Below are 27,572 nucleotides of genomic sequence, written 5' to 3' on the forward strand. Positions count from 1 at the left end.
TTTTTTCTTCCTACTTCTTGAGCTCATGGTCTTCCGGCAGACCTCATGTGGCATAGATCTGCCTCTTTTTTCCACCTGCCATCCCCTCTGTGTTGCCTTCTCTTTGGTTTCATTACGTCTCCCCCCTCCCCGCCCCCCTTAACCTTAGGGTGTGTTAGGCTGGGAGCGAGAATTATGAGCCAGGGAGCCCCTGTGACCTTCACCGCTCAAGAAACGCATGCCGAGAGGGAGTGGGGTTTGGGGGATGATGAAATAAAAATCGGGTGCTTTGGGAGGCCAGCAGCGGCCAGGAGGTAATCCCTTTTCGTTCTCTGGTTCCTACAACGTTTCCAGGTGTAAAGTGGATATCGCAGCGCTGCCTCTGAAGCAAGCCAACTGCTTGGAGCTGCCCCTGGAGAGCTGCCTGGGGGCCCTCCTGATGTTGATCACGCTCACTCCCTGTGCTGGAGTCTCCGTCTCTGATCTGTGCGTGTGCCCCTTAGCAGACCCCAGCGAGAGAAAGCAGATTGCCCAGCGATATGTGAGTGCTTTGCCTCGCCACCCCGCTGCTCCCCACCACCTCCGCTTTGGGGTTGAAACAAAGTCTATGAATTAAGAGAAAAAAAAATGCATGAAAAGAGATCTTTGTCCAAAGTTTAATGGCATGTCTCATAAAACAAGACATCAGATCGAGAGGTTAATGCATTAGCGAGAAGGTGAAAGTCGATTAGGCTTTGCTGTTTTGAAAGCCGAAAATGGTGTTTTGAATTTTCAGCGTTCAGAAACTCTTTGGAGAACGTTGAAATCCACAAGGAGGCAAACTTGTTTAGCATGCCTGCATATGTAAAAACGAATTTTAATAGAAGTTCATAGAAATAGCCTTTTTTTTTTTTTTCTTTTTCAACCAGCCATCAGGTTGGCTATGTTACACCCACCTTTCCAGAACCTCTGAGAATCAAGTGAGAAAGTGCTTCTGTCTCATAAAGCAACGCAAAGCCCCGGACAGGCACAGAATGGTGTTCTGTACTACCCTGGATAATAATGGCAGTGTGTGATTTTTGCCTGAGTAGTTGCAATGCGCTTACAAGTCCACTCAGCATTTTTAAATCCAATGGCTTCGTTGCTCTTCATTTATTTTCTGTACTCGGGCTTTCTAGGTGTCCTTATTTGCATTCTGTTTTTATCCCGTCTTCTTTGTAAATCAATACGTTTGTCTTATGGCCGCACACGAAAGGCATGTTTTAGAAGAACAACACGAAAATGAAGCAAAGAAGAATCCCTATTTAATGGGAATATTATTCTCAGCGTTAACTGTAGGGCCTCCAAAATCCTTCACTGTGAGGTGTATTGATTAATTGAATAATTCTTTATCTTCGGGAGTACAAAACCCAACCACACATCTTATTGTCGATGCGGACTTTGTGCCAGGTTGGCCTGTTCTAGAGGAGTTTCTACAAAATCCACTATTAATATTCTTTGATGACTTCAGTCAAGCGTATGAAAATTTGATGATAAAACTGAAAACTTTCCCCTGGACTTCCCCATGGAGAAATTACCAAACTTAACCAAATTCACAAGGAGGGTCATGTATTTATAAGGTGATTTTAAGTAAGATCATCCTGGCTGCTTTGAATAATGCCTCAGGATTTGAAGAGTACTAATGGAAGATGGGTTTTAAGAGGCTCATCAAAATAGAAATTTTTTTGTGTGTTTTCAGCTAAAGAGCTGGGCAGCGTGTTAGAGGGAAAGAAGGCCATGTCAAAAACACAAGTTCCAGACTTCTTGAGTTTTAGCTTGTGAGACTAGATCGTACTGAAGGCATTTTCACATTTAAACAGTAAAAGTATTTATTTCAAATGTTTTCATTTAGATTAAAATATTTTAAACTAGCTTAAAAACTGCAGGTTTTGTTTTGTTTTTTGGGTTTTTGTGTTGTTTTTTTTTTCTTTAGGTTGGAAATGCACAGCAGAAACAACTTTCACAAGTGCGTAGAAATGATGCATAGTAAGTTAGGCACACCTGAACTATTATTAAGTTACTGTTATTCTATCCTGAAATGTCTAAATAACAAGGATTTTACTATCCTCCCATAAATCCCCAAGGCCTGCTTATCACAGGTTTTTAGCAAATGATACAATGATAGCGGAAATATTATATCCAAAAGTTTTAAAGCAGCATCTTTTCAGCAACTGTATTCTGGAGGCATGCAGAGATACTTTATCCGCTTATCTCTTTCATGTACCATTTCGGAAGGATGCCGTGTACAGAGATACCGAAATATTGCTATCCATGCAATATACATAATTCTTTTTTTTTTTTTTTTTTTTAGTTTTTTAAAACATTTATTCATTTTTGAGAGACAGAGAGACAGAGCATGAGTAGGGGAGGGGCAGAGAGAGAGGGAGACACAGAATCCGAAGCGGGCTCCAGGTTCTGGGCTGTCAGCAGAGCCCGACACAGGGCTCAAACTCATGGACCGTGAGATCATGTCCTGAGCCAAAGTCGGAAGCTTAACTGACTGAGCCACCCAGGCCCCCCTGCGATATGCATAATTCTTAAGGATTTTCAAGCATTGGCTCATGCAAAGTGAAAAATAAAATAAGTGTGAATACAGGGTGGTACTGCATGCTCAATGTTTAATTTAATGAGGTGGCTAAAACGTGAACCAGAAAACGCACTCGCTTTCCATCCCAGCTCTCTTTCCAGTAGTAATAAGTATCTGCAAAGGGTCCAAGTTGGGTCCTCTGGTATCCATAAATTTTGTACTAACGAGGTCAGAATAATGTTGCCTTTTCAAGTGATTTAAAACTTTTAATCAAGAGAAAGAAGGGGAAGAAGAGAATGAAAAATGAAAAAAAAAAACAGAGGGATGTACCACATTTTGGGATATCTGTGCCATCAGTGGGGGCGATGTTAAGAGTAGATTGTGTGTGTGTTATAATTGGTTTATTCTGAAGTCCCTTTTAATCTGTTGCTATGAATGCCTAACTTCCCCATTGACATAATGCACTTTGGAACTTTTCTAAGCTTTGCACGAGAAAGGTGATGATAAATCTAGAATGTACTTCTGTAGGACTTTATGGCATTAAATAGTATACTAGAAAGTCATTCTCATGCATAATCTACTTTGCTCCCCCTTAGTGCTTACAGAATTCCCTGAAAGATATGAAGGACGTCGGCATTTTACAAGTGAAGGTCTTAAAGGCAGTAGATCTCTTAGCAGCGGATTTCTCAGGTATAAACATTTTTAATTCATTTTCATTTTTATTTATTTCCCGCTTTGAAGTGATCCGATGACAAAGCAAAATGTCTTCATGGGGCGCCTGGGTGGCTCAGTTGGTTAAGCGTCCGACTTCGGCTCAGGTCATGATCTCCTGGTCTCGTGAGTTCAGGCCCCGTGTCGGGCTCTGTGATGAGAGCTCAGAGCCCGGAGCCTGCTTCGGATTCTGTGTCTCCGTCTCTGTCCCTCCCCCACTCATGCTATCTCTCTCTCATCAATAAATCAACTTAAAAACTAAAGAAAAAAAAAATAATAAAACTAAATGTCTTCATGAGTGAAAGCGTATACACACAGCCATTATGCTCTTTCATATATTAAGGAGGGCACTTGCTGTGATGAGCACTCGGTGTTGTATGTAAGGGATGAATCACGGGATTCTACTCCTGAAATCAAGGTAACACTCTACGGTCCCTAACTAGAACTTAAATAAAACATTTGAAAACAAACAAACAAAAAACCCAAATAGAGTAATAGAAGAAAAAAAAAAAAGATGCATTTAAGCAGGTTTTTTTTTCCACTTAACCTTTTTCACAAAATCGTTTTTTTTCAAATAATTTTCTTTCTTTAAAAAAAAATTTTTTTTAATGTTTATTTTTGAGACAGAGGGAGACAGAGCACACGTGGGGGAGGGGCAGAGAGAGGGAGACACAGAATCTGAAACAGGCTCCAGGCTCTGAGCTGTCAGCACAGAGCCTGACGCAGGGCTCGAACTCACGGACCGAGAGATATGACCTGAGCTGAAGTCAGGCACCCAACTGACTGAGCCACCCAGGTGCCCCACGAACTTGAAATGTGAGACAGAGATAGAGCAGACATGCTTTGTGCTGAGTTATGCTGGACTATGAGGAGAGTAATCCAGACATTCCAATGTCTGATCGGAGGGAGACTCTCCTCTGATTGCCAAATTAACCCATTGTGCTAGCAGTTCAGACACGATATGGCAAATGCTATTTACCAAGAAAATTGATAAATACAAAGAATATTTTACAGCATGGTTTTCTGCGTGGACGAGGTATTGAAGGACCCATTCATCTCCTATTTTTAGAATGTGGTCTACTCTCTTCTACACAGAAAGTTCTATGTGACAGTCACCTCAACTTTTGAGACTGAGGGTGAGGAAGATCCAACTTTGGAAAAAAGAATTTTTATTTTATTTTATTTTATTTTATTTTATTTTATTTTATTTTATTTTTTTTAACATTTATTTATTTTTGAGAGATAGAGACAGAGCATGAGCAGGGGAGGGGCAGCGAGAGAAGGGGATACAGAATCCAAAGCAGGCTCCAGACTCCGAGCTGTCAGCACAGAGCCCTATGCAGGGCTCGAACTCACGAGCTGTGAGATCATGGCCTGAGCCAGCTGCCCCAGAAAAAAATAATTTTAACTTTAAGCACTGTATATTACAAAAATGATGGAAAATATAAATGCAGTTGTTTTTTGTAAAGGACTTCTCCTTCCCCTCCCTCAAAAAATGAACCAATAGAAATTATTGCTGTATAAGCCACGGGAAATAAGGTGATGTTGATCTTAAGGAAATACCCAGTGAGAAGATCCAAAAATGGTATTTTGGCCAATATGAATTAAAGAATTTGGGGGGTTAAAGATGAAATATTCAAATGACTACTTCGAACATTCATTAATTTAGTTGCAAATGTTTATAGTCTCATAATTGATTTAGAAATTTTCCTTTCTTAAGAAAGTTTAAATAAAAAACCTTTTTTTAAAATTAAAAAAAATTTCATGTGTACTTATTATTAAGAGACAGAGAGAGACAGAGCATGAGTATGGGAGAGGCAGAGAGAGGGGGAGACACAGAATCCGAAGCAGACTCTAGGGTCTGAGCTGTCAGCACAGAGCCTGACATGGGGCTCGAACTCACGAGCCACGAGGTCGTGACTTGAGCTGAAGTCCTACACTTAACCGAGCCACCCAGGCACCTCTATTTTTTTTTTTTTTTAATTTAATGTTTGTTTATATTTGAAAGAGAGAGACAGAGACAGAGACAGAGCACAAGCGGGGGAGGGGCAGAGAGAGAGGAGACACAGACTCCAAAGCAGGCTCCAGACTCTGAGCCGTCAGCACAGAGCCCGACGTGAGAGTTCAGACTCATGAACTGTGAGATCATGACCTTAGCCGAAGTCGGACGCTTAACCAACTGAGCCATCCAGGCGTCCCAAACTTTCCTTTCTTTAAAACTTTTTCCAGTTTATGAAAACACTTAATTCACCCATTTCACATGTGCCTTTGACATTAGTAGTTTAATGATCACTACAGCACATTTAGAGTATCTACTAGTTTTCTGGAGCCGATTATTTTCGCTTCAGTCTGAATGTTTCAATATAGTACTTTTTGAATCTATGATTGCTGATGTCTCAGGAAACGTCGCAAACACAAGAACTCATTCATGCCTTAGAACAATATTTTCAAAAATTCTGTCTGTAGTCGCGTGTTTTTGAATCTGTAGGAACTAACTGCAATGCATTAAAAGTTTTTCTTTAAAAAAAAGTTTTTGTTTTTTTTTTAAAGTCTTGTTTACAACTACAGCCGTATGTGGAAACACATTTTTAAAACCTCCTTAATTTCACCCGTCCTGACAGGTACCCTTTCTGCATCCCCCCAAACTAGTATTTGTGGAGGTGTTTCAAGTCAATGTCGCTTTTCCAAACAGTATTTTGACTATTAAAGTGAATAAGAAAGGAACCTAAAAAAAAAAAAAAAAAAAAAAAAAAGCCAGGAGATAAAGCAAAACTCTCTTTTCAGAAGAATAATTTGGGGGGAAAATGTTGTCATTTTGTCATTTTCTTTATATTCAAGATTCTCGTAGATAGTTTTGGAGTGGCTGAAGACAAGTACCAGAAGATTCCAGTCACAAAAAGCAGTGGTTACAAATCCAGTCATGCTGTGTGGTTTGACTAAATGCCCTGATGTTTCACTGTCTCTGTATTATTTATGAGAAAATCATCACTCGGAATTGAAGCAAAGTTCCTTGTCATTAGCTAAACATGTCTTTAGACCACATTGATCTTTATTTTTAGAACCAGATTTCACAGTCTGTGTTCTTTATTGGCTGGCAGGCTCCTGTGTGAATCCTCTGGTCTATTCTCAACCAGGATATTGCTTTAGGGCAACAAAGTGGACCTAATGCAGAGGGTTGTAAAGCAAATTTTCTATATGAAGAAAAGAAATGGATTCAGACTGCAGGGAGGTAGCAATAGGGATGTCATTAAGACCTGCAAGAGGTTAGCGTCTGCATCATATGGTGGGGACTCACACATTATCTGTTATTATTGTTATCAATTCAATTGCTATGCGGTGAAAAATGCTGTCTGCTGGTGAATCAGAAGAGGTGTGTATACCCAAGATTGTCAGTACCAGAAACATTTAAGAAATAAGTAACCAATTATACCCCATGCCCCGCCTTTTCCAGCCTGCAGTACTTTATAAATGAGCGTTCTATGGCAGTGGCTCCGGAAACAAAGCATTCACTCCTGCAAATAAAAAAAGAAATGTATTTACTCTGAATAACCAGGGGCGTTCTCAGAGAATGGTCATTATTTTAGACAGTTTCCTACTTTTTGATCATTCTTTTTTTCTTACAAACAATACTGAATAACCACAATAACGGATGCTTTAAGTTTGTTTTACAGAAGATTCCGGGAGAACATTGATAAAGCTAACGTTCAGGGAGAGATCTTGGTAGTATTGTGTATGGAGGTTATTGTTAAGAGTCCGCAGAGTACAGAGTACATGTCCTAGAAGGGCAATGAAGGCACTTGGTCAGCCTTCTTGTCAACGGTTTGCCCATTTTGAAGTGATCTCTGTCGTAGCAAGGAGGACTTCAAAAAAGAAAATATTAACTGCGCATTGCCACTGCGGTCAAAGTAGGATACTCTCTCTTAGTGGTTATTGGTGTTATGATTATCTAATCATAAAAAAATACAGCCTAATATAATTATAGAGTCATGAGAAGAAATTAAACTTTGGAGACATTAAATCCCCATTACTTTGCTAATATTTTAGAACATTGAAATAGTAGATGTATATATGATATATGTAATATATATACACTTTATATACACTTTGTATATATACATATATGTATATACATATGTGTGTATACTATCTACACACAAGCCTAATCACTAAAGTGAATTTCTTTCCAAATGAGAAGTAAAAATGTGCTTTTTAAATGAAGAAAAAAAGTGTACCTTTCCAAATGTGTTAGAAGATATTAATAATGTAAATTTACGTATATCACCAGTATTAAGATATTTACAAAAGATAAAGGCTTCAGTGCTGTCATGTATAAAAAAGATATTTATTAGTTTTGAATTCACGCATTCTTTTATAAATATGCCATTCTGTTGTGTGATGGAACCGATTCAATGCTCATATGTTTGAATTTATAGGTAGCTTGGTATTTTTTTTTTTTTTATGTCTGGCATTTGTTTGTATATAAGTGAGACGACGCTTAAAAAATCCGAAGTAATGTATCTTCTCTTGCAGTCGGTCCGTCTAAAATTGGTGAAAGACATTTTAATGTTCTCTACAGCCAATATTAGATGTGGATGGCCATAAGCAGTCATTCTAATAGAAGAGCCTGTCAGATATTTTTATTAAAGAGTTTGTCTCACAAACCCCTTGAGTCCAACGTAACCTAAAATTTTTAAGTAATAGGTTGTCCATTCTGATGCTATTGCTTCTGTAGTAAAGCAGGCCATAGCCTTGATTCACGAAACAGATGATAAATTGTACTTTGAGACTCAAGGTGAGGCTGGCTGTCGGTAATGCTTAATGAGACCCACATATGCCACTCAGCTGCTGCCAGTCTTAAAACTCAGCTGTTTTGAGAAGAAAGTAACCCACATTCTAATGAAGTGAGAGGAAGATTTTGTTCAGGACAGAGCTGAGAAATGATGTGTGCAACAGGTTCCCTCTATGGTAAAGCCCTCAGAGAGAACGGTGCCATAGCGTCCACTTTGCCCGGGGCTACATCAGATTCATGAGTTAATACTGTGGGGAAAAAAGCAGAGTTTATATCATGAAGGATAATAATGTAGGTGACAGACAAATAGAAGAATTGTCAAAGAACTGAATCTTTTCTCATCAGGTTTGTATTTCGGTACAAACGACAATGCTTAACCTACCTATTGAGAGAGCAACCAGTGAAAAGTGGGAAACTGTTTACTATATGTTAGCACACATAGGGAGGATTGTTCTGGAGAGCCTTATTATAATTGATAGACTATGGTGGGAAACCTGCTAGATTTTAACATTAAGGGGTTGCTTCCATGTTTCAGTATTGAAGCCATCATAACTACCGTGTACATAAAGAAAGTACCTGCCAAATTCAACACCTAGTCAATGACTCTTCTTTTATATTCTCTGAATCAAGGTGTGGGTTTCACACTTCTTCCTTCCTGTTAATTAAGCCTCCTCTTTATTCTTTACAGTAATTCTTATATGTTGACATCCTTTCCCCTAGGGAATCTTCTAGCGGTAAGACTGGCTATTGTTCGGTCTCCCTGTGCTTCATTCTTCTACCCTGTTACCACTGCCAAGGTGCCCCTACCCATTAAGAATTCTGGGCATAAAATGGGGGTTGTAGAAACGTAGGAGAGTTTTCTTGACCTCACCAAGCCAACGGTAACAAAAGAGCATGCAGAGCAGCGTGGCAAGCCCACCTCCTTGTAGAATGACAATAAATAATGTAACAATGTAATGGAATACAGATCTCAATATCTCTCCTCTTTGTAGCACAATCCTATCTTAAGTCTTCACGTTCTTGTCATGGTAATAATCTGTCCGCCATGATGAGAACCTGGGGAGGTATCTATCAAGAGACGACGAAGGAACAGACCGGAAATACCACCTTTGCTCACATCCTAGAGTTACTTGTTTTCTGGGGACTTTTCTTGCATCCTTGCAACTTCTTTGGCACATTTTGCCCTACAAAACCCACCCATCAGAGGCAAAAAGCGTTCAAATATGTCTGGATCTTCGTGACTTCTTGGAAGTAGGGTTGTCACGTGGACCCTTTCTCTGTTGCCAGTGGTAATAAGACAACTGCCATATATATATATTTGTTATTGTGAAGTAGCTTCATTTGATAAATAAGCAGGATAGGGTCCCCAGTAGCACCTGATCCAGGAGAACAAAGATACATGTAATTCCCAAATCCCCACCTTCTTTCCAGGGAGCCCAATATAGCTTCCCAGTTGCTTTTAAAACTTGTGTCAACTAAGTCAGCTTGGTGGCAGATCTAGCGACCTTCAAGAAATATTCATTGAGTACCTACTGTACCTCAGACACACCCTTAAGCAACTTGGTGGCTCAGCCTTTCTCAGAGTTGCCTGTAGGGGGCAGCAGGTATCATGGAAGTGAATGAGGACCTTGCTCAAAATCTTGGTGGCGTTTCCAGTTCCCAGTGCCATTAGGAGGAGCTCTTGGTCTGTTGTTCCAAACACAGGGATCATCTCTCCTGCCTGGGGTAGAGTTCTCCATTCATTCAGTGAATGAGCCTTCAGAGATCGTGACCCAGGGGTTAAGTCAATCGGTGTTCAATGCAATGACTTATTAGTCAAAGATGGAACTCAGTCCCCATTTTTTTACTCTTTATTTTTATGGTAGCTGCTTTCATTCTAATCCATATCTATTATGGTGTAAAACAGACACAGAAATGGAGAACTATTTTAAATCTTGGTTCTACCACATACTGGCCTTAGGTCCCCTTCCCCGCGGATATTTTGAGGGTTAATTAAAACCTACGTGAACATGCCTGACACATATTGCATGTTCAATAAATACTATTTCCATTTTGTATTAAATCTATTCGAGTAGATTATGGTTGATGTGGAGAATTCCAAAGATTATTGTCTTAATATTTTGTTTATAATTTTCTATCAAATAACGTCAGAAATACCAGGATTTCTCATTGCACTTGGCTTTTCAACGAACACTTTGAGAAATCTAGTTACCGGTCTAAAATGTTTTTTCGTTTTGTTCTGTTTCTGCTGCCTGATAAAAGTAAAGAAAAAAAATGTGTTTCCTGGTAGGAAAATTCTTAATACTGGTTTAATACTTAAGCTACTTTGGTGCTTGCTTTCACATTTTGATAATCTGAATAATAGTTTTATCAATATAAAATACTTTTGCGGGGCTCATCAGTTTTTTTGTTACATACAAGAGCGCTATTCTGAAAAACTATTGACCAAAACACTTCATTTAGATCCCACACTGTAGAGTAGAAATATTCCAGCCATATGCTGCAATCATGACTTTTGAGTAGTTTCTATAAATTATTCCATTGACCATGAATTTTTTTGATTGTTTTTTGTTTTCTTCAAAACATGACTGCTTGTATCAGAGGAAAAGAGCCTTATAGTTACTGTTCACTGGGAATTTTAAGTCACCTGTCCATTTTCTGGTTTGTTTTCATTGTCTGTTTGAAGTTGTATCCATAGCAATACCTCTCCTCTTAAAGATGCCCTATTTTCAAAGGGACGACTGTAATTGCAATTTCTAAAAGCCTTAACAATAGTGATTGAATGCTTTTAATTTCCTTGAGAACTATTGGATAGCTGGGCTCAAATCAAGACCAACTTTTTAAAAACACATCAAAAACTATATAAATCTGTCTTTGGCTCGCCATCTGCTTTAATAGTCTGCCAAAGAACATGGGACTCTCGTCGGCGCAGCGTTTGGAAGTATGTGTAATATTTAGCAGTGTTTAAATTAGTAGGACCTAGAGAGTGAATGAACTCAGTGCGCTTTTGGCCTGCGAATTAACAAAGGAGTCACTTGGATCTTATTAGTTGGGTTCTTAGTAATTAATGAATTTTTTCAGCAAACATACCTGCTCTATGGGAGAGGCTGTGGTAGGCTCTGGGGATGTCTCAGGGAATAGGCATTGACCCTCGCTCCCACATGAAGCGCCTAATTAAACCAGCAGGATCCACAGTTGACATTTGAACAGTAAGGGGCGGGGGTAGGAGCATTGAGAGTCCATACAGTCAAAATGGGCAAAAATTGGAATTTAACTCTTAATTTTTTAATGTTTGTTTGCTTGTTTATTTTTTGAGAGAGAACACGAAGCAGGGAGGGTCAGAGAGAGAGGGAGACAGGATCTGAAGCAGGCTCTGCGCTGAGAGCAGAAAGCCCAATGTGGGATGGGGTGGCGGGGGGGGGAGGGGCTTGAACTCCCAAACCATGAGATCACCACCTGAGCTGAAGTCGGACGCTTAAGAGACTGAGCCACCCAAGGGTCCCGGCATGTAACTTTTAAGTACTCATAGCCTACTGTTGACCTGAAGCCTTTTTGATAACACAAAGAGCCGAGTAACACATACGTGTATGTTATATGTATTATATACTGTATTTTTCCAATAGAAAATGTTATTAAGAAAACCATGGAAGAGAAAATTCATTTGCGGTATGATACTGCATTATCTATTTTTTTTTTTTCAAAAATCCACCTAGGAGTGTACCTGCACGATTCAAACCTGTGTTGTTCACGGGTCAGTGGTAATGACAGTTGTACTCCTAAGGTCAAGAACAGGATGCCAAGGTTCATTAAAAGGACACCTGCTTGGTGTTCCTGCGATGTTTTAACAAGGATGTCAGAGATGAGTTAGCACGGCAGAGGTAAAAGGAAAGCATTTGAAAACCAGGGGACAGCATGTTCCAGAGCCTACAGCGTTCTCCCCAGACCTGGAAGAAATCACGTGCCTGGAGGATTTTCAGGGTGCAACAGTGGAAAGGGGGAGATGTTAGGCAAATGGAGTAGACGGTGCTGGTGTTTCTTTTTTTTTTTCGAACTTGACTAGTGACGGGAATGGAGTCAGAAGAAGGAAAAATTCTTACGTCACTAGTTCTTATATGTTTTCTGTGTTTGTGCTGGAATGGTAGAAACGTGCAAACTTAGTTAAATAACATTTCAGCAAAACTGAGTCCTTCTCTTCCTCTGTGGATCTCGCAGCCCTAATATAGACCCGTCTGTGCCATGCTCTGGATGTCTGCAGCAGTGACGTAAGGACGTGGTCACCTGTGTGACTCCACCGAGGCCTTTCTTTGGATTCGAAAAGCTTGCAACCCACTCAGGGAGGCAGGACGTACTTGGAAAGTTAGACCCAGCACCAACAGAGATCAGTGTTTCTTCTTTGAAAACCCCTCTCGGCTCGTAGCACGGTGTTGTTTACGTTGCCGGGATCATAGAGTATTTGTCGGATAAAGGAGCAGGTGCACCATGCAGTGAAGCATCATAATTTTCAAGTTAATCATCATAGGGGTTGGGGGGAAAGGGGAGGCGCCATGGAGCCTCAGGTTGCAGAGAAAGTTCTATGAAGATGATGCATCTTGAACTAGGTCTTGGAGGTGAGTTGGCCTTCGTGTTTTGGTTAGGACCAAGGGCTGGGAGAGCATTGCAGGGAGAGGTCATTCCACATGCAGAATAGGAAGCGTATCCCAGCCCCACATCTCTGTGTGCTCGTCAGGGGTGGGGGGAAAGACACATCAACCTCGATAATAGGGTTGGGGAATAGAGGGTAGATCAGGATGGATCGTGTGGGGTAAATTGTCAGAGAATAAGTTTTTAAGATGAGCGCTTTGTACCAGTTTGCAGTGGTAAGGTTTATATGCATATGTTTGGAAACAAGGCGTGAAGGGAGGGTTTATGGAAATTTACTCTGGCGTGGCTCTGTGGGCCTCCCCTTCTGAGCCATGATGCTTTACCCTTAACTTCAGGAAGGATCTTCCTCTAGAAACCCTAGTACCATGCAACTGAGTCGCCAGTGGTGGGACCGTGTCAAGGTGACGTGTGTCTGGATGTAGAAGAGGTCATCTAGGTGTTTTACCTGTGCAGCCAGGTGGACCAAAAAGCAAAAAGCGCTGTCGCAAGTGTGTGTACGTCAGTTTGCCTGGTGCGTGTGCCCGGTGCCATTGGGAGAACATTTGGACGTTTCACGTATTACGGGAGATCACTTTTTTTCTCCCCGATAAACACATTCATGATGGAAATTTCATTGAAAGCCCCCAGACACCCGGAACCGTGTTAGGGAAGGAAAGCAACCCAGAAAGGATAGACGAACTACTCCATAAATGTGTTTATGTCTTTGTTTCTTCTTCCTCCTCTCTGCCTGTTTATACTGTAATATTAACAAATGCAGCGTTTTAATGAGCTTTGACGGAATTACCTTCGGAGGGTTGGTGCGGTATGTTCCTTGGAGACGCATAACTGAAGTTCCCAGTTTCTGGAAGGAAGTCTGTTCCTCATTAGCTGGGACGGCTAAGAGTGTGCTGGCTCAAGAGAGAGGGGGCCACAGCTCCAGCCCACCTGTGCCTGCACAGGACCGGCCGTGTCTCTGCCCTGCTGTGGAGTCACCCCAGGGCTTTCATTAAATGTGTCAGGTGGTTTCCCTGGAGGGACTGCTGATGCAATGTCACGTGGGTGTCTCTGTCCTGACACCTACTAACAGTCTGGCAAACGGTTAAGTAGCTGTTTTGAGCCCAGGTTGAGAGCTCCAGCGTCGTCTACCTGAGCGCTCAGCGGGGAGCTCAGGTTCTCTTTCAAGTTCATGGTTGTTAAAGAGGCAATCTGGAGTCCCTCCCCACCCAAAACCTACCCGCCGCCCTGACAAACACGCTCCCCGAGTAAAACTGCCTGGAAATAAGCAAGACTTTACTATTATTATTGTTATTATTATTCTTATTTTGCAAGATGTAGATGGGTTTTTGTATTGGTTTGATTTCGGAACCCGCCCCCTGGAAATTTGGAGTTTCCCAGGGCACGTTTGGGAGAAGAGGTCAGAGCCTCCTTGCGTTGACAGGAGGTGAAAAGCCATCGCCTCTTTTCTGAGCTCTGGCATTTAGGACCCCGGTACTCGGCTAGGCGGGAGCAATCCGATGCTTCCTCCGAATCAGAAAGCACTTCTTGTGTCAAGTGTCGCAAAGGAGCAGGAGTAGAGAATTCATATTAGAGGCAGCCACACCAGGGGCCGGTAATAGGAGCATCTGGGAGGCTAGTTTTCCCGGGAAGCGGAGGCCCCACCAGACTTTTCCTGGGGTGAGATACTGACTGAGGGTCTTGTGCCTGAGTATGTCGAAACACCCTTTGGTTTCTGGTGATTTTCAAGCCCCGGTTTTCCCATCTTTGTGGTGATTCTGAGAGCTGATATTAGTTTAGTCAATTCCTTCTCTGTTAAATTTAGACGGGGGCCGTTTCCGTGTTATAATTGACAACCCCGACTCATCCATTTATGTCTCCACGGCTTGGCCATTGTCTACTGGCCACTGAGATCGTGGCATTGACTTAGAAGCTTTGGCCAGGCATCCAAGTGTCCAGACCACTAGTCCGTTGAATGGAATCTCCTGTTTAATAATGACTTTTAGCATGCATCTTCTTTTTTTTTTTTTAATATAATATTCATGCAGACTCCTTCACATGATGCACAGTACCTCAGAGCTCCTGGTTATTAAGTTAATTAGATGTAGGTTCAGTGACCTAAATGGTAGGCCAGTAGGTCAAGAGGCCTGAGTACTCTCTGCATTAGACCCTGGCCTGGGATTCCTCGACCATTTGTTGGAGAGCATCTGTTCTTATGCTCCCAATTAATTTAGGACGTACCGCTTTGTAGAGTGTCACTGCTGCAGAGGCCGGCGATGCGTTCATGTTGTATGGACATTATAGAGCCATCCATTCTGTCCCTGACAGTTCCGATTCTAGATCCCTCTACCAAACTTAACAAAAGGGGAGAGCGTTTCTTTTCTTCTTTCTTTCTTTCCTTCTTCTTTCTTTCTTTTCTTTCTTTCTTTCTTTCTTTCCTTCTTTTTTCTTCTTTCTTTCTTTCTTTCTTTCTTTCTTTCTTTCTTTCTTTCCTTCTTTTTTCTTTCTTTCTTTCCTTCTTTTTTCTTTCTTTCTTTCCTTCTTTTTTCTTTCTTTCTTTCTTTCTTTCTTTCTTTCCTTCTTTTTTCTTTCTTTCTTTCTTTCCTTCTATTTTCTTTCTTCTTTCTTTCTTTCTTCTTTCTTTCTCTCTTTCAACAGTAGCTTTCTGGGTTCAGCTTTGGATTTTGGATTTTCTAACCTTTTTTTTGTTTATTTATATTGTCTTTTGGAGGATATGTGAGGTGGGGTGGCAAAAGAAGAGGTGAGATGAGAGAAGTAAGGGTCAGGCTTCATTTCTTTTAAGATAAAAACTTTGAACTTGCTTTATGGAATTCTGCTTCCGCATGTTTTCGAGCAGCAAAAATGCAGCATATGTGTTCTCATAACGTACTAAATGTATAAGATCATAAGTGTTCTTGGCCACTTCCTGCAGAGAAGTTTTACCTCCTAAATAGCCCTGTTTATACTTTTTCTCCCTTCTCTCATGATCATGAAGAAGCCTATAGGTTACCCTAGGCTTTCAGCTATAGCAGGGTAATTATCTATCTATCTATCTATATTTTAAATGTGTATTTATTTTTGAGAGAGCCTAATGGGGGAGGGGCAGAGAGAGGGAGACAGAGGATCCAAAGCAGGCTCTGCGCTGACAGCAGTGAGCCCACTGTGCGGCTCGAACTCATGAACCATGAGATCATGACCCCAGCCGATGTCGGATGCTCAACGGAGCCACCCAGGCACCTGTAAAACAGAAGCTCTTCTCTGTTTGCTGCCTACGTTCTCCTTGAGACGAGAAGAGCTTCTGTTTTAAAGCAAAACACAAAACTGGACTCCCTCACCTGCCAGATTGACACCTGCTCCTATGTGACCTGTGTGGTCACTGGCTGTCAGTCCTGCATCTGGGTTGCATACGAGTCCCTATCTATTAGGTGCTCCTCTTCTGGCGCGTGTAGATTCTGTCGGTGTCCTGTATTCCTACACAAGACATGCTGGAAAGAGATGCTCACTTTTGCCCTTTCAGCGAGCGCAGTCTTACTGGTGTAAAGTGCATGACTTTTATTCGCTTGTCCTCTGTTACTTTTGCGATTCATTTATCTCTGACCAAGGAGAGTCCTTGGCCTTGACCAATGTCTTGTGTTCTCTTTCCAGGGAAGAGCGATCCTTTTTGCTTGTTGGAGTTAGGCAATGACCGACTTCAGACACACACCATTTACAAAAACCTCAACCCTGAGTGGAACAAAGTTTTTACATTGTAAGTGCTTTAGCCTCCAGAATATCAAGGAGCAGTTTTAACTTAGAGACCAGTTAGCCGTGATATGTTTGGGGCAGGCTGGGGCTCCTGAGTGGAACGTTCTGTCCATTTTTATGAGCGAAGGATGAATCTTATTATTTTTTTCCTTCTAAACACCTTTTATCCTTTCATTTTATAGAGTGTTAATAATAAATAAGGCCGTTTGGAACTGCAAGGGAGTGTTATAGGAGACATTTGTAAGGTAGATCTTTCAGTAACTCAATTAATCTGTTAGTAGGTGGAAGCTTCCATATATCCAGACAAAGTCATTCCTGAGTTAAAGCAAATTACACATGTAGATCTGCCTTAAATTCAAGTTTATGGGTGACAACATTATTATAAGGCCTAAAGACTTGTATTATGCCAGAGTCTTTTTGAAAATACAGGTTTTCTGTGATTCCTCAAAGAGTCCCAAAGTCTCCTTGTATTCCAGTTTGTCTGAATGACCCCTGCTCCACAGTGATGCCCTGTCTACTCTTTCAAATTCAGGCATTTAGAAAGATGGATTTATTTCCTGGTTTGCTTTAGATGCTGAGGTGCCTGGGCTTCAAGGGGAAGCACCTGTTGAATTGGGGTGAGATGATAGTTCACTGCCCTTACAATGCTGAAGAAATGTTGGGCTTATAACCGAAAGAATACAGTTTGAATGGAGTTGATGATTTCCAAGTAGAAAGTTCCCAAGGGTCGAAACTGAATTCACAATCAACAAACCCCCAACATACAAAAAAGTCCGATACCAGGTGGTTGCACAGGTAAATCCTACCAAACAATTAAAGAAGAGTTAACACCCATTTTTCTCACTTTTGCAAAAAACAGGAGAGAAGGAAACCTCCTAAATTCATTCTATGAGACCAACATTACCCTGATTCCAAGACCAGATAAAGACACCACAGAAAAAGAGAACTAACTATAAGCTAATACCTCTGATGAACATAGATGCAAAAATCCTCAATAATATATTAGCAGGCAGAATCCAACAATACATTTAAAAAAAACCATTCACCACAATCAAGGGCGGTTTATTCCTAGGATGCAAGGATGGCTCAATATTTACAAATCAGTTAACATGCTATATCACATAAATAAGAGGATAAAAACCATACAGTTATTTCAATAGATGCAGAAAAAGCATTTGACAAGGTACAATATCCATTAAGAGGATAAAAACCATACGGTTATTTCAATAGATGCAGAAAAAGCATTTGACAAGGTACAATATCCATTCATGATAAAAATCCTCAATGAAGTAGGTTTACTCACAGCATCATACTTAATAGGAAAAAAGGAGAGCTTTCCCCTAAGGTCAAGAATAAAACAAGGATGTGCCATCTCACCGCTTTTATTTGACATCATCCTGGAAGTCCTAGCCACAGCAATCAGACAAGAAAAAGAAATAAAAGGCATCCAAATTAGTAAGCAGGAAGTAAAACGTTCACTATTTGCAGATGACAAGATACTCTATATAGAAAACCCTAAAGATTCTACCAAAAAAACTACTGGAAGTGATACATGAATTCAGTAAGGTTGTAGGATAAAAATCAATATACAGAAATCTGTTGCATTTCTATATGCTAATAATGGAGCAGCAGAAACAGAAATTAATAAGACAATCCCATTTATAATTATACCAAAAATCATAAAATACCTAGGAATAAACTTAACTAAAGAGGTGAAAGATCTGTACTCTGAAAACTATAAAACATTAGTGAAAGTTCCCATGGATCTGTGAAAAGTGGATTAACTCTCCTAAGCCAGTTTGCAAATTGTCATATGAAAGATTTTCTTGTTTGCTCAACACATTGCTAATGACCATGGCTCCATTTTTCATCAGGGGTGATGTCTAGTTTCTGGTCAACATAAAAAATGTTTCTAAATATGCATGGGATTTTTAGTATTTTGCGTTTCAACACTAGGAAATTTTCTGTAAATCTCAGCAAAAGTGATTTTCACCGCCCTTTTTTTTTTAAGGGAATTCTTCATTAATTTACTTTTTTCTTCATTAATTTAAAGACAGTCTTATTGCCTATTTGGAAGCTACTTTGAAATCACTGTCCTTTCACTCTCCTCATTCTGTCTCTTATTCTTTATCCTCCTGTTTCTTTAATAGTCCTACCCTCGAGTGCACATATGCATGGAAAATGTCAGAGTAAAAAAGTTGACTTTTTTTTTTTTTTCACAGGGATGTCTGAATCTTCCATGATGGAAGGTTTGGGAATAGAGTTCAGTTTGATTTAATTTTTGGAATTTAATTAAATGGTAGTTTTATACTCTAAGGGCATACAGGCTTAATTAGTGAAACCGTGTGTTCAGATCTTCATGAACAGACTCCACTTGTGTGTTTTTGTATATAATAGGTGGTACATTTCTTGTTTCAGTCCTATTAAAGATATCCATGATGTTTTGGAAGTGACAGTGTTTGACGAAGATGGAGATAAACCTCCTGATTTTCTTGGAAAAGTTGCCATTCCCTTGCTGTCCGTAAGTTACCGTTGTTAATATACAGTTCGTAAGTCATTTTACGGTTGACAGGTTTCTATGGTCTGGGGTTGTTTTATCTTTGTCAATCTGGGGGGGGATCCCCCCTGCTATAGCAGGAAACAACTATTTTATTCCTCATCCTTTTCCAGTATTTTCAGTAGTTTCAGATATAAACTAACATAATCTTCTCCGTGTCAGTCAAATATTGCTTTGACCGACAAAAACCTTTCGACTAGTCTTCCAATTTGTTCTCAGTCTTTCCGTCCTAAGGCGGGAGTTTCTGTTTGGTTTCCGGGAATACAGATCCGTGACTGATTTTCCATTCGTTAATGAAAAACATACACATAATTCTTTATTACCTCTTCACTGCCCATTTCTTCAAAGATTAATTGCTGGTAATTGCAAAGTGGTTCTCAGCTCTACTGAAGACCATTTTCTCAAAAGTTCTCTTTGCCTTCATAGTAGTTAGGTTTGCTTTCAGTCTCAAAAGATGCTTTGTGGAAGAAAGTAGAGAGCTTCTTTCGGAAAAAGTGCCATTTCAGTTAAAAGGTAACATAACGGAATAAGCAAAGAGATGAATGAAAAAATACCCTAAAAAAGTCAGAGGAGGAAGCACCCAATAATGCCTTTACGTGGACAAAGGAGGGAAGCTGTGCAAAGACTGCATCTGACTTCACCTATTAATTGGACATTAATGTTTATACCAGATGTATTCTTCCAGAAGAGAGAATTTTAGTTTTTCATCCAACCATTTAATATGTTTTCTTATAGAGATGTTATGGTCTTATTAGTCCATAAGGCCTTATTTATTTCTTCCCGAAGACTTATTTCTTCAAACTGTTAGTGCATTTTTTAGGAGGAGAGGCCTTTAACCGTGATATTAGACTAGCTCACATGATGCTTACAGGGGGAAGGAACGCTGCATCCCTCAGTATCTTTTCTGGTTAATTTACCTGGTGTTGAGCGCCTGGTTCATTTCTCGCCAAATTCTCTTCTCCACAGTGTTCCTCTAGGAAAAGGGGTGAAGCCGCTGCCCTCTTGTAGATTTGGCTCCTGCCAAATGCTCAGACCCATCGGTAGTAGAACAGACTGACTCTCAGGGACGAGAGGGCAATTTGGGACTTTCCTCTCTTTTTATTACAAGTTTGTCAGTTACTCCTGAAGGAATACATGTAACGAGAGCTTGGGACCCAATTTTAGAGGGACCTAAAGGGACAGGAATCAGAGACCCTTCTTTACAATTCAGTTTCCTTTTCTTCTCAATTATTTTGGGTAGGGCAGAGACGTTTCTTTTCTTGTTTTTTATTTATTTTTATTTTTTTAATGTTTATTTATTTTTGAGAGAGAGAGAGAGTACAAGCAGGGGGAGGGGCAGAGAGAGAGGGAGACACAGAATATGAAGCAGGCTCCCAGCTCTGAGCTGTCCACACAGAGCCCGACGGGAACCCACGAACCACGAGATCATGACCTGAGCGAAGCCGGACGCTTAACTGAGTGAGCCACCCGGGCACCCCTCCTTTCTTGTTTTTAGAGATAAATCCACAGTAACATGTGTTATTCCTTGCTGGGTAAACACTACATGGTGTCATTTTTAACCTCCCTCTCTTTTACACGTGAAAGTTTTGTGTCATTGGTCTTTCTCTGATATCAACAAATTGACCAACTTTCTTCCCTCCCATCCTCCCTCGTAATGTACAGTGTCTCCATGCCGTTGGGTTAGATCTAAGAAGTTACCTCTGCCTAAATCAGGTTTGCGATTTCTCAGCCTTAAGTACCATTGACATTTTGGGATGGGTCGTGGTCTGTTGCAGGGGACTGTCCTGTGCATTGTAGAATCCCTGACCTCTACCCCCTAGATGCCAGGAGCACCCATCCACTCGTCACTGTTGTGACAATCAAAGATGTCTACAGACATTGCCAACTGTTCCGAAGAGGGGCAAAGAGAACCACTGACTTAACTTAATGCAGTTTTCAAACTGCGTCCTTCAAGATGCAAAGTAGAGTGATTTATGAAAGACTTTGTTTAAATGCAAGGAGCCCCCTCACCCTCTTTACTTTTTTCTGGTTGCCGATAAGCTGCCCACGGTCTATTCATTTGTTTGAGGGATAGTTATCAAATGTTCAGCTTGTGCCAGGCATTGTGTTAGGTGGTAATGCTCTAAGAAGGACCTCAGTGAAGGTATCTTCTCCCCCGGAACTTCTATTTGGTTGCAGGAGTCCATAAACAGAACAAACAAATTGAGCAAAAGGCAAGACAACATGTTAGGTGGTTAAAAGGTGCCATGTAGAAAGCAAAGCAGGATACGTTCCGTGGATATGTTTGGGGAAGGGGCACAGTTTTCCATGGACCGACCAGGGAGGGCCTCGCTTCAGGGGGGACATTTGAATGAGAACTTTAAGGAGGTGAGAAAGAAAGCCGTGTGAATATCTGGGGGAACTCTTCCAGGCAGGAAATCTTCCAAATCCAAAGGCTCTAAGGCAGTGCCCTGACTGTCCAATTCCAGAAAGATCACGGTGGACAGTGTGGATGGAGTGGAGTAGGCTGGGGGGAGAATCACAAATGTGGACCAAGACAGGACACAGGGGCAGAGTGACGCAGGAGAGGGGTAAGACTCTGACAGTCTAAAAGTTTGAAGGGCTTTGGCTCTTTCCTAGTGTTGATGGGAAACCACAGGGAAGGTTCAGGCCGGGGTGGGGGGCGGGGGGCTTGCTGTGGTTTACACTCTCTAATTCTGACATAAAAGGACTCTGGCACCCCGAGAAATAAGCCCAGATCTGACAGTTCTCTACCACGTAAAGTGTAAAGGCAGTGTGGCCTGGGCCATGTCCTCATGAGGGACTTAAGGGCCCGGGGGCGTTGAGTTGAATACGTTTCAGAAGCTGCCCTTCGGTGTGGCTGTTTCAGTTCAGACTCATTTCCGATTGTCTGACTGACAAATCGGGCAAGTGATCGGATCTTACGGTGGATCTATTTTGACTCCTCCTGATATGGGGTGGCCCGCCTGTTCCATGCGCTCTCCAAACAAATTCATGCTCTACCTAAACAGTAGAGGTAGATATGATAGAAAAAAATGCCATAACCCTCAGTATCTGTAACAAGCAAATTTTAAGTTGTTCGTTAATTCACCAAACATTCAGTTTTTGAGTAATTCTAACTTGTGTTTTGGACAATATATATATATACATATATATATATATATACACACACACATATATATATTATAATATATAATATATATAATTATATATATAATAATTAAATATAATTAAATTATATAATTATAATTATATTATATTTATATTATATTATAAATATATATTATATTATATTAAATATAATTATATTTAATTATATAATTAAATTATATAATATTAAATATTAAATATATATAATTATATATTATATAATATATATGTGTGTGTGTGTGTGTGTGTGTGTGTGTGTGTGTGTGTGTGTATATATATATATATATATGTTTATTTATTTTTGAGAGAGAAAGAGACAGAGCCTGAGCGGGGGGAGGGGGGGGCAGAGAGAGAGACAGAGGGACACACAGAATCTGAAGCAGGCTCCAGGCTCCAAGCTGTCAGCGCAGAGCCCGATGCAGGGCTCGAACCCGCGAACTGTGAGATTATGACCTGAGCCGAAGTCGGATGCTCAACCAACTGAGCCACCCAGGCGCCCCAGAGAATGTGTTTTAACATTTATTTAGATCTGTGTTTTTCCCTTTATTTAATATCTACTGAATAATGCTTAATTAACACGTCTTGGGCTGTGCATTTATGATACATTAAATCATTAATTCTCTGAAAACCTCATGTGGCAGGCTTTATTATTATTAGTTGTTATCATTACTATTACTGCTATGGACAAATGAGGAAACGGAGGTATGGGAAGGATCCTGTTGCTGGTAATTAGTCGGGGCTGGATTTGATTGAGGCAGTCTGATGTCAGAGCCTGGGGTCCTGAGAGGAAGTTATACTTCCACAGTGCGTACCTGTTACATAGACATCATGCCGAAAGCAATGACCAGGATGTGTTTTGTGCAGCCACTGGTCTCGGTGCCATAGGGTGTGGGACGGGTGAGACGCAGAGTTGAAGACTGGCCCATCTTGGCTGATGCCTGTGGAATGAATGCACAAGACCCCAAATACCTTTTTTTCTTTATCGAGGTATATTTGGCACAGAATGTTGTATTAGTGTGCAGGGTGGTGATGCAACCAGCCTGCATGGGATGCCACCCCCTGTCACCGTACAATGCTGTCACAATAGCATTGGCTGTATTCCCTATGCTGTACCTTTCATCCCCAGGACTTCCTCGTTCTACCCCTGGAAGCCGCGACCTCACGCTCCCCTTTACCCATGTTGCCCATCCCCTACGCCCCTCCCCTCTGGCAGCCACCGGGTTGACCTCTGTGCTCACACAAGCCCTGAAACACGAAGTGCTGAAAAGAAGGAAAAGAAAACGCAGAGCGGGAGGAATGGACTTAAGTTTAGGAAGACTTTAGGAAGTGGGGCGTTTGAGCTGGCTTACAAGGAGGCTGGTGTTGATAATGTGCTAAGTGCATTTCAACCTGTTAAATAAAAAGCCTGTTCTGAAGTCACCGTGTCTTTGAATCAGGGTGAATGGGCCGACTGACTATGGGCTCATTTAAAAAAAATCCACGTTCTAAAATCAGTATATCTGTTAATGGTGGCGAATTGTGCAAATCATGTACATATGTTTAGATACACAGAATCCAGGCCAGCGGGTCACTCTTCCATATTTTTCATTTTTGTTCAGGTCCTCAAATCAGATAGCTGCTTTTTGAATGGCTATATAGATAGGGAAAACTTTTTACTCATTAAAAACAGAAAATTGCCATTAGCATGGATTATAATCTGAAGACTTCTAATCTGTGCCCGTTTTTACATTATTCCAAGCATCCTCTAATCAATAACATAGTAAATATGCATTAGAAAACAAAGCACATTTTAGAGTTTTAAAATATTTCCAGCATAGACACTATCTGCTCATCATTATCCGATTCAGTTAGAGTTATTTAACATTTCGATCCATAATCAAGTGATTCTCATCAAGCTGGGTTCTTCTCCTCCAGGAGCATTTCTTTTTCTTCAGACCTGTGGTTAGCGTTTCAGAATTATGGAACGGGCCCATGTAGGAAGGAAGACTTAGAAAATCCACTTCCTGCAAAATAGGAAAAGCATCTGTCTATTTATTGTTAATTCCTAATATCTAAGAGAAGATCGTCTGTCATTTGAGGAGGGTCCTACGTTTTGATACAAATTTGAGACCTCTTGGGCAAGCCATCCCAACAGATGCAGTGGAATTCATGATCAGGAAACATAGGCTTTGTGCGGCCCGTGACAGTCTCTGTGAATCCATGTGCACGGGAACGAGCTGCACCAGCAACGGCTTCACTTAATTAGTTTTATGGGACAAATTTTCTGAAATTGCTTGTACCAAATAAATGCCCATACACATCTTCATTTGCATTTCCAATTAAGTATTTGCCTGTTTCACCTATGATGGGTTTTGTGGATTGTAATGGACACAGTCACACAATCATATTTTTTTTCAAGTTAATGCTGAAATGTTGGCTGTTAAGATAAAGAATATTTATTTTTTAGAGTTTATTTATTAATTTTGAGAGAGAGAGAAAGAGAGTGAGTGCAAGTGCAGGAGGACAGAGAGAGAAGGGAGAGAGAGAGAGAGAGAGAGAGAGAGAGAGAGAATTCCAGGCAGGCTCTGCAGTGTCAGTGTAGGGGCTCAAACTCATGAACCATGAGATCATGACCTGGGCCGAAGTCGGATGCTTAACTGACTGAGCCACCAGGCACCCCAATAGTATTTATATTTTACTTCACATTAATGTATATGGATGTCTATATACATCCTGAAAATTTTAGCGGGGCTAAAATGGCTGAAACACAAACACTCAACTCTCCACCCTGATATGTCCTTTGAAATAAATTTTTCAAAAGATAAAATAAGGCAAGTTTGTCTTATTGCCCCTGGAAACTAGGAGAGGATACCTTTAATGTGCTGGAATCCTCGTGAACCATTATGTAGTATATAAGGTGGGTGGTATTTGATTAGGACGGACAAGCTAAGGGAGTAAGAATAATGCCTTGTGGGATTCCCCTGATGTCTTGGAACAAGAGTATAGCAAGTATAAATCTGAGCATACTATACGTGATGGTAAATGCTGAATGGGTTAAACTTTTCTTTAAATAGAAAAACCTGTTACAATGAGTAGATGCATACAGTTTAGCTACTGCGTCTTTGAGACGGGCCACATGTGGTAAAACAGAAATGGGTGAGCAAAAGTATAACACGTACATGTAAATAAGTGGTAACTCAGAAACATACAGAGGAGATTATTTTATGGGTCCCCAAACGATTTCATTACCAATAAACATAAGGCAGACATGAATCGTTATGTGAATAATTTCCCACAGAAGTATGTATGTATGTTAAAAAATATCTGAACTGTAAGAAAAAAAAATTACCAACTGAGAAACACAAAATGATTATATCATCTGTGCAGTTTTAAAAATATCAGACACAAAAAAATAAATAAGGCTGTAATGTGATGTGTTTTGAAGGCCCAGATGTTTGAAATTCCAAGTTCCACAAAGCCAATGCTAATAGCTAAAGTTCCTGCACACCATCCCAAAGCTACTAAATTTCTAGGGTTGAGACCCTGGAATCTATTTTTTTTTTTTTTTTAGCAAGTTCTTAGATGAGTTTTAGGCATCCTGAAACAGTGATTCTCAAATTTTAGGGAATAAGCAATAAGCTTAATCTAATATATATGCATCGACACACATAAATATATAAATATTCTGCTCAAATACCTATTTAATGTGTTTAAATATTAGTCATGTTGTGGGCTCACAACTGCCTCGGTAGATTCCAAAAAAGGAAGAAATGATATGGTGGTCACAGTGTTGGGCAGATATGTTAATAGCAAAAATGAAACAAGCATCAAAACATTTGGTGGGAAAAAAAATCCCAAGTAGCGAAGGTAGATAATCAAAAGTACAGGTTACAGACTTTTTAGAAATTAGCAATGGAATACTCTACATACAAACTGTGGGTAAGGGCCAAAAGTATGACTCAGAGGAAATCCTTACCTTAAATGTTTTCATAATTAAACAGCAAAGGTTGAAAATCAATCAAGCATCATAACAAAGGGTAAACTAAAATAAATAAAATTAAATAGGAGTTTGGGAAGATTAGAAAAAAGAGCAGTAATGTAGAAAATATGTAAACAGTATATCTGATAGATCCAAGCATTCGTTTCTTCAAAATCCGATGAAATGGAGAAGCTGCTTACGAACCTAATGAAAAAAAGGAAAGCATATATTACTAAGACTAAGGAAACGAGAGATATAGGGATTGCTATGAAGAGCGTAACTAAATTTTGCTGAAGAACACGGAAGAAAACTTGAATAAATATACACACGGACATATCTTGAGAGAATGTGGATGTTGTAGAGGTGTGAGATCTCCCCAGATTACTATAAGTATTTTTTTAAAGGTTGGTTTTGCTGGTTTTTAAATTTTTTTAACGTCTTATTTTATTTTTTTAAGAGACAGAGAAGGACAGAGCACGAGCAGGGGAGGGGCAGACAGAGAGGGAGACACAGAATCCGAAGCAGGCTCCGGGCTCCGAGCTGTCAGCACAGAGCCCGATGCGGGGCTTGAACTCGTGAACTGCGAGATCATGGCCTGAGCCAAAGTCGGATGCTCAAGTGACTGAGCCACCCAGGCGGCCCGATTACTATAAATATAATACAGCTCCCCATTTGGAAAAATTAAGTGCAAAAAAAAATAGAGTGAAAAATTATGTTTAAAATATAATTAGAGAAACCTGAATATCAGGTATTGAACACATTGTACAGTGAAACAATTTAATTATGGAAATATTGGGAAAAAAATCATCAAAGAATTCTCTTTTCTCCCTGTGTCCTCCAGTCTTCTCCTCCCAATAAGAAAATAACAGATTCATATTGTTTAAAGAGCAATTTTTTTCTTTTAAACTGTAAGGGCACTGGCATTCTTACATTACTGAAATGTACTAGGGACATAAAGGAAAATGGAAAATTTGTGAATTTATTCCTTGAGACTAGAAGAATTCTGATATTAAAAAAACACAGAGTTAACAATAGCAAAAAAGAAATCCTACGCCTTTCATGGAAGACCAGTGAGACTTAGCACATTAGGAAACATAATTGTGTAATTTATATTATTAATGTATTAATGGAGAAAAAAAAAACTTCAATAGATGCCAAAGGAACACTTGATAAAATTTAACATCTGTTCTTGATTTATGAAAAAAAAGTTTAATGAATAAGTAATTGATTTGATGTATCAGAAGTATCACAAACATCAGACTTATTATTGAGAGACCAGAGATATTCTGAATTTAATGAACTTCTATACTGACAAAATTAACATTAAGTTTTTTATGTCAGATCCAGCCAATGTAAAAATACAAGAAAAATTATATTTTAATGAAGGAAACCATATTATCTATCTGATAATATCACATTATATATATAAATAAGTATAAAGAAAATTAGTAAGTAGCATTTTGGAATAAACAAAGGTCAGTAAAGGTATAACCAGGATCAAAATTAAGAAAAAAAAAAAAAAAAG

At 40.0% G+C, this 27,572-nt stretch overlaps 1 protein-coding gene and 1 long non-coding RNA gene across 13 annotated transcripts in view; both read left to right on the forward strand.

Annotated features, from left to right (window-relative positions):
• The window catches only part of MCTP2 (multiple C2 and transmembrane domain containing 2), a 268,029-nt gene that overhangs the window by 124,633 nt on the left and 115,824 nt on the right, over window positions 1-27,572 (forward strand). For all 12 annotated transcript variants that reach the window (XR_006218419.1, XR_006218422.1, XR_006218420.1 and 9 more), the window contains 4 exons: window positions 334-520; window positions 3,121-3,214; window positions 16,284-16,386; window positions 18,801-18,903. Coding sequence is in view for 4 of the 12 variants with exons in the window: in XM_042988136.1 (XP_042844070.1) it covers window positions 334-520; window positions 3,121-3,214; window positions 16,284-16,386; window positions 18,801-18,903 (487 nt within the window). In the remaining 8 variants the exon portion in view is untranslated. The remainder of the gene's footprint in view (window positions 1-333; window positions 521-3,120; window positions 3,215-16,283; window positions 16,387-18,800; window positions 18,904-27,572) is intronic.
• Window positions 17,412-17,815, forward strand: LOC122239390. The gene is made up of 2 exons (XR_006218429.1): window positions 17,412-17,565; window positions 17,636-17,815. It is a non-coding gene; the product is annotated as an uncharacterized LOC122239390 (long non-coding RNA).

This window comes from Panthera tigris, chromosome B3 (assembly GCF_018350195.1).
Source record: "Panthera tigris isolate Pti1 chromosome B3, P.tigris_Pti1_mat1.1, whole genome shotgun sequence".
NCBI lineage: Eukaryota > Metazoa > Chordata > Mammalia > Carnivora > Felidae > Panthera > Panthera tigris.